The sequence below is a fragment of the Penaeus vannamei genome, chromosome 4 (genome assembly GCF_042767895.1).
Source record: "Penaeus vannamei isolate JL-2024 chromosome 4, ASM4276789v1, whole genome shotgun sequence".
Lineage (NCBI taxonomy): Eukaryota > Metazoa > Arthropoda > Malacostraca > Decapoda > Penaeidae > Penaeus > Penaeus vannamei.
Genome location: NC_091552.1, coordinates 13,784,838 through 13,792,337, shown reverse-complemented (window position 1 = coordinate 13,792,337; position 7,500 = coordinate 13,784,838). Strand labels below are relative to the sequence as shown.

The 7,500-nt window shown below is 35.1% G+C and overlaps 1 protein-coding gene across 5 annotated transcripts in view; it reads right to left on the bottom strand.

The window, feature by feature from the left end:
* Iml1 (GATOR complex protein Iml1) overlaps window positions 1-7,500 on the bottom strand; it is a 47,729-nt gene that overhangs the window by 35,698 nt on the left and 4,531 nt on the right. For 4 of the 5 annotated variants that reach the window (XM_027356228.2, XM_070120693.1, XM_070120695.1 and 1 more), the window contains exons 7-15: window positions 7,332-7,500; window positions 6,721-6,917; window positions 6,041-6,315; window positions 5,249-5,381; window positions 4,764-4,896; window positions 2,496-2,614; window positions 1,747-1,876; window positions 1,250-1,456; window positions 349-420 (exon numbers count right to left, since the gene is read on the bottom strand). The exon at window positions 7,332-7,500 is cut by the window's right edge and continues 19 nt beyond it. In XM_027356228.2, coding sequence (XP_027212029.2) covers window positions 349-420; window positions 1,250-1,456; window positions 1,747-1,876; window positions 2,496-2,614; window positions 4,764-4,896; window positions 5,249-5,381; window positions 6,041-6,315; window positions 6,721-6,917; window positions 7,332-7,500 — 1,435 coding nt within the window. The remainder of the gene's footprint in view (window positions 1-348; window positions 421-1,249; window positions 1,457-1,746; window positions 1,877-2,495; window positions 2,615-4,763; window positions 4,897-5,248; window positions 5,382-6,040; window positions 6,316-6,720; window positions 6,918-7,331) is intronic. The other variant, XM_070120691.1, reaches the window with a different exon arrangement.

Genomic DNA, 7,500 nt, shown 5'->3' with positions numbered 1-7,500 from the left:
TCAGGTGATGCCCACTGTGAGTACAACAAAATTAAAATAATTACTTTGAAATTTCACACACATTATATTTCACACAGAAAAAACTAGAATTTTTAAGAACCTAGAGTCAGCATATAAAAACAAAATTAAAAGGCTAAAAAGTGTGACTTACCCACACCTTCATCTGACATATTTAGCTATGGCACTTCTCTCTCATGTACTTATAATTCAATATTTTTGCAGGACATAAAAATATTCCTTTATCAAGCTTTCTAAATGTGAATAAAAATGTATGTACTCGAAACTACCTATGAAAAGAAATATGAAAAGAAACATAAAGCAACATTCTAAACACAGCTATTTACTTACAGTCAACAGAAGTAACAGAACCTGCAAGGGATGATGTGCGGTTTCTATTATCTCGACGGCCATTAGTAATACCTGTGAAAAATAAATATCAAAATCTTCATTAGTAATATACTACTTCAGTATTAATCTAAGAGTGATACATACACTCATGCCAATATACAAATTATTTTTCAAAATAAATGAACAATTCAAAAAAGTCAAAACTTGTTCATCATACTTGTAGTATAAATCAAAAATTATACAAATGTTCAGCCTTCCTCTAGAAGATATGCAAATAGCAATACGGCAGAGATATGCTACTGGTCTCCAGTACAATTGAATGAAAATATGGTGATCTACCAATTCAGATAGTTTTGGTATAACCTGTTTACTTTACTCTTTACAAATTTTTCAAGCCTTTTTTCATTACACTTTTATTCCTAAGCTAATAAGATATTAGACTTCATAACTAGATACAGTATCAAAAAATACACTATATGCATGTACATGCATTTTTATTGTATACTGTCTAATCCAATGCTGTATTTATGAAGGTTGTCCACATATACAGTTGTCCTTATAGAGAATAAAAGAATGCATTTACACTGGATGTTCAGTAGTGTTGGATATAACATAGTTAAGCTGGAGTACTGATTGCATGGTGGCACCTTACAGAAACAAAGATTTTTCAGGCAAAAATACTTGAATGCATTAGTCATGTCAAATCTAAGAGATCAGTTATATGCTTGATTTTTTCTAATACTCCAAAAAGCTTTTAATCACTAAGCTAGTATAGGACATCTAAGGTGGAAAGAAGGATTAGGCTTGGGATGAAAATGTTGCACAGCATCAAAATACATTTATTTCACCATAGTGAACCAAACATAAAACTGTTAAACCCTACATCCAAATCATTACTTACTTTCCTGACTCAGTTGTGACATAATGGTTTTAGGCCGACTTGGAGTCCCCAACACTGATGCGGATGAGGTGGGTGTGGAAGAGAGAGGGCCAGAGACCTGACTGAGCTCCACCTCAGGAGGGGTCACTGATGAGGAAGTCTCATTTTCTTTGGAACAGTCTTTCGATGCTTGATAATGATGTTGCTGTATCAGTACTCCGGTTGGATCTGAAAGAGTTATTTCCCAAATATAATTTATGCATAAATAACAGCTGGAGCTTAACTGATTTTCTTATCACTAATTACAAATGACTGAATATCAATCTTTTCCCAATATTCAAAATACCAGAACCTGTTTCAATATATAAAACATTTTTTGAAGAACTACAAAGCTTTTGGAAGTCTATCCCAAGAAAACATAATTCCAGAAATGGTATGTTGTATAGAAAGTAAATTAAAATGAATAAGGAGCACAAGTAAGCTGGACATCCATGATTTATAGGGTCACACTAAGTCACCTTTTGGAAAAATGTGAATCCATCTTCTGCGGTTTGAAGTCAACTTAATTGTTACGTGTGAAGGGTCAAAGGGATTAATCAGTGATCTTCCAGGACGATGGACTATGGTTGGCTTTGTCTGAGTAAATGCCTAAAAAAGAAAAAAAAAAAATCATTAGCAAAGAAAAAACAAATACATGAGCCACATCAATACAATTATACAAAAGTTTTATCACATCAATACAATTATACAAAAGTTTTATCGAGACAAACATACTGTAGAGAAACATTTCATTACTCTATATCAAGTCATGATGCTGAATAAATGTTCAATTCAACCTTGATAGGGAAACAAATTACACAACATAAAGATATTCATAATGTATAAATAAATGTGAACAAACATACAATTCATGAAACTACCACAATAATTTCTAAATCTATACTAACATCAAAAAAACATATTTCCATTACTAAGATGGCTACATAAAAGTTAATTTACAAACATCCAATTGTATTTCTATGAAAACATTTTTGAGAATCCTATACAGAAAATTCTAAGAGCCAAAAGGCAGTAATGTGCTTATTACCAACACACAATCAGCATTTCATATGACACAATAGCCAATCATATGTTCCCACCATACATCAATAGCAATAAAATTATCTCAATTACATTTGCAAGTTTTAGTATTCAATGAAACTAAGACGAGTTTTTCATATATTTCACTTCTATATATATTGAATCAGTCATTCTGAAACAAACTTACCTGCGATGGCTCACTTGGTGAAGCCCCAGCGCTGGATCCAACTCTTACTGACTGGGGCGGGGACAGTTCCTCTCCTTCATACAGTGTCTGCGTGCGTGGTCTATTCACTCCTGGAATAGCTAAAGTAATTTCAATAAAAACATTTTTTTGTAATGCTGAAATGATGAACAAGGTTTAAAAGAGTGTGTGAGAGTTTGAGTTTGTGTGTGTGTGTGTGTGTGTGTGTGTGTGTGTGTGTGTGTGTGTGTGTGTGTGTGTGTGTGTGTGTGTGTGTGTGTGTGTGTGTGTGTGTGTGTGTGTGTGTGTGTGTGTGTGTGTGTGTGTGTGTGTGTGTGTGTGTCTGTCTGTCTGTCTGCTTGTCTGTGTGTGTGTGTGTGTGTGTGTGTGTGTGTGTGTGTGTGTGTGTGTGTGTGTGTGTGTGTGTGTGTGTGTGTGTGTGTGTGTGTGTGTGTGTGTGTGTGTGTGTGTGTGTGTGTGTGTGTGTGTGCGTGCGTGCGTGCGTGCGTGCGTGCGTGCGTGCGTGCGTGCGTGCGTGCGTGCGTGAGTGCGTGCGTGCGTGCGTGCGTGCGTGTGTGTGTCTGTGTGTATGCTTGTGTGTCTGTGTGTATGCTTGTGTGTCTGTGTGTATGCTTGTCTGTCTGTGTGTATGTTTGTCTGTCTGTCTGTGTGCCTGTAAGTGTGAGTGTGAGTATGAATGTGTGTATGAATGTGTATGTGAATGTGTATGTATGTGTGTATGTGTGTGTGTGTGTGTGTATGTGTGTGTGTGTGTGTGTGTGTGTGTGTGTGTGTGTGTGTGTGTGTGTGTGTGTGTGTGTGTGTGTGTGTGTGTGTGTGTGTGTGTGTGTGTGTGTGTGTGTGTATGCTTGTGTTTCTGTGTGCATGTTTGTTTGTCTGTCTGTGTGTGTCTGTAAGTGTGTGTGAGTATGAATGTGTATGTGAATGTGTATGTGAATGTGAATGTGAGTGCAAGTGTGACTGAGTGTTAGTGTTAGTGTTAGTGTTAGTGTTAGTGTTAGTGTTAGTGATAGTGTTAGTGTTCATGTTCCTGTTCATGTTCACATTCATGTGAGTACATGTGCAAGTGGTAGGAGGTGAGGCAAGGAAGGAAGGAACAAAGACAAGGGAGAGTTATATTCATTAAATTCTAAAATGGGTGCAAACTATGCCATGAAATATTTAAAAAGACATCTAAAAGTATCAATTCCCATACTTTCAGAGATAAAAAGGCTAGAAAAAGGTGCCTGAACTAACTAGTCTTAACTATTTAGAGATGTGCCTATAGTATTGGTATGGGTACAGCTATGGGCAGTTTTGAGTATCGTTACTGGTATCAGGAAGGTAAAAATATATCATTCACTCCCATAAATATCTACACTATTTAAGATTCAAGACATCACTTTCTTTACATCTGGTAAAAAAAAAAATCATATATTACAAGACTTATCATTTAAATAAACTGGTTAACACTATTTGCGGTTAGTAAACTGGTGGGTGCTTGATAAAAGGCCGCAAACCAATATAAATCCTCAACTTTGACAAAACGACAATTTAAATTCTATAACTTTATAACTTCTATTCAGTGAACTCTGTCCCTAACTTCCCCCATTTTTAAATAAATCAAAATAGCTCTTGTCAAACACAATAAACATGGCAGCCAACAGGCAAAAGGAATATGTTTCATTTAGACCATATCCACACATTCACTGCAAGACAAAATCACAATAATGCTGATTTTAAACATAAGATGCCCATAACATCCCCACCTATTACTATTCTTTTTGCTGCAATAAGCAGATACGTTTTACCAAACCCTGATGCAGAAAACAGACTTTGCCCATAGCCTTAAAAAAATCTTATTGTGTCATGAGATCGAATGAGTTTGAAACATCACACAAATACAAATGCATAATAATGACTGAATATATCTATAACAGACTCACTAGCAACTTTACATTTTGTAAAAGATTATTTCTTCCACTATATTTTCTTACATTTCACATCTTAAATCATATCATACTGATTCATCCAAGGTCCCAGAGAAGTCCCTGGCACTCCTGGTCCTTGTAAAGCATGATTCTTATCTTGTCAAGTCACAAGAATAATATGTTTGCAGTATATAAATTATTCTTTGAGCAAATGGAAGTTGTAAAATATAGAAAAGTAAGAAATTTAAGATCAAAGAAAATAAGACTCTAAGAATGATCCTATAGATTCAATATCCTTGAGAAATTATAAAGCAAACTTCCAAAGGAATCATAAACTTACCTTCTACATTCAAAGCTCCAAAAGACTGTGAATATGTTTTATTCTCTGTTATTCTTGCAGGAATGTTGATGGCTGGAGACTTGTCAAACACTGAGCTTACAGAACTTCCTAAGGCTACCATAGACCCTGAGATCTGAAAATATTCATTACTATGATCTAAAGATTCATGAGCAAAAGGTATGAACAAAATACTTCCATTCTGAATGCATATGATGTGATAGCCCATTATACTGTACTGTTACATGGCTAGGAGCTAGTTTCTGTCTGTTTTTGATTGACAAATAAGTACAAAGAGCCTGAATGGAAAGAAGTCCAGGAAACAATCACCACTACACTTTCCCTTAATTTACAAACAATTCCATAAACAAATTGAAATAAAAAAGGAACTATAATTTCATTCTTGTGTGAAAATAAAATAAAATGGACATTAATTCAGTGCTCCAAGAAAATCTGTATGTGTTCAAACTCCCAGTCATTCAGTTTACCTGTTCTACACTGTGGTACAGATCAGGGTCTGAAAGCTTTCTCTGCAGGTTTATTCTTGCTAATGGCTGCATGGATGCTGACTGACTATTATTCTTTTTCCTTGCTGCTGTTCGCTGAAGACTACGGTAAGTTCTGAAATAGGAAGAAATATGCTAACATGACAAGTGATTGACAATATAGCTTACATGCCCAATACACACTGATGACCAAGCAGTAATGTGTTTTAGAAAAAAACCTAAGTACTGGTGATTGGTCAACTGTGAACCAGTTCCCACTTAGACTAGTAACACTTGAACTTGGAACAAATACAAATATTTCAATAGTAGTATAAAAAATAGCACAGCAATTACACTGCCAAAGCATTGGAAATATACAAATGGGTTTTATTTTCTTTATCATAATTGTAGTAAAAGTCTCTCTGGAGATAGAAATGGTACTGAGTAACAAAGCTATAATTAGTCAAAACTCTTTAAAGTTTGTTAATGTAGGTTTTCTATCATGGGAAGTTTTTAAAAAATCATGTTAGAGATACAAAACTTATGAGCACAACTAGCAACCACATAACAATATGATGCAATCACAAAACTCTTGGTCTTTATGGTTCTAGTTAACTAACAGCAAAGAGCACCTTACAAAATACTGCTACCTTTTACAGCTAAGATTAGCAACTGCTGGCTCATACATTTACTACCTGTTCAACTATCATTCATTCAATCATTCACTTATCCACTGTCCTATTAGTGCATACTACATAATGAGGAGCAACAACGACAATAGCTTGGAATACTCACTTATTGTTCTGGTTTGTTGGTAACTTGAAGACTTGTGCATCATAAGCATCATAATCAAAAATGGAGTTTGGCAAAGCAGTGTGTTGTATATGCTGCTTATTGAATATATCCATCTTCTCTTTCTTTGCTGTTCTGGGACGCTCAGGAGGGAGCTTGATGCGAGGAACAAAGGTGCCATATCCTACTTTCTTGTTGGTTGAGTAAAAACTCAGGTTGATCCAAGTGTGTGGCATACTGTAGTCGTCAGCATTGATACTTCCTTTCTTGTTGTGAAACTGTGTGAGACAAGTTTATAGTTGGATCAATGTTAAATTCCAGTAAATTATGATTTCAATCAATTAGAGATGCCAACTGATTATATTCAAATTCAAATTCATTCTTTTGCTTCTGCAAATTATTCTACTGCTTTCATTATCAATATGATTTAACTCCATGTTTATACACATCCTGATGGGATGTGTATAAACCTTAGTCATATAAAATAAAGGAAAAAGTTTTGAATTATTTTCAATAATCAATGTACCTATATGCATAAATACATTGATGGTACACAAGACTAGGAAACAAATTTAGAAACACTTCCCATTCTGGCAAGGGGCAATCACGACCAATTGTAAGTATCTTAAAACCTGCATATTCCTTTCTAAGATACCCCTATTATGTGTGCAATCTCTGCTTACCTTCAGAAGAGGAACAGCATGCAAAGGTTGCTCCCCAACACACACTAAATCTGACCCAACACCATTGTCAATGATGCGCTGCTTTGTAATGTTGGTTAATTCACGGTCAACCTCAAAGACACCAACTCCGGGAGTTATTACAACTGACATCTGACCAGTGCGATCAAAACTTCTATCAAGGTAATGCTTGTCAAAAACTGAAAAGGAAATAATAATAAATAAATGGATAATTCTATGTTCTTATTACAGAGCAAACTGGGCAGACTGAGAGATTAAATCCTAATGAGGTATCCTATAACAATCAGCAATCACATGAATGTATAAACTTTGCAAATTTGATTTTTAAAAATAAATATGTAATAAGTGTAAATAACATTCAAACTAACTTTCATTCAATAAGAATGATAGTCTGGCATTTACTTATGATTTCCTTGCTTCTACCATATAAAAAGAAAGAATACAGAGTATATAAGCTTTGAGATGAGTGATCAATAACAGAAGTATTACAGAGTCCCTATGAGTTGGACTGGGTTAAATGTTTACAGATCATCTTACTACAAACTTTTGCTTGGAAACTTTGCATAAGAATTAATATAAAATACAAAAGTTACCATTAAGTGATATATTCAGAACTTCTAGGAAGTTCCCCTGAGAGGCGCATGAATTTGTAGCCTCCGGAACAAAGATATCTTGCTGTCTGTGGTGATCTAGAACTTTTGTTAGGTAGCTGTTAAACAACTGCCGCAGATGAGTCAATATGGGAGACCAGTCATCGTATCT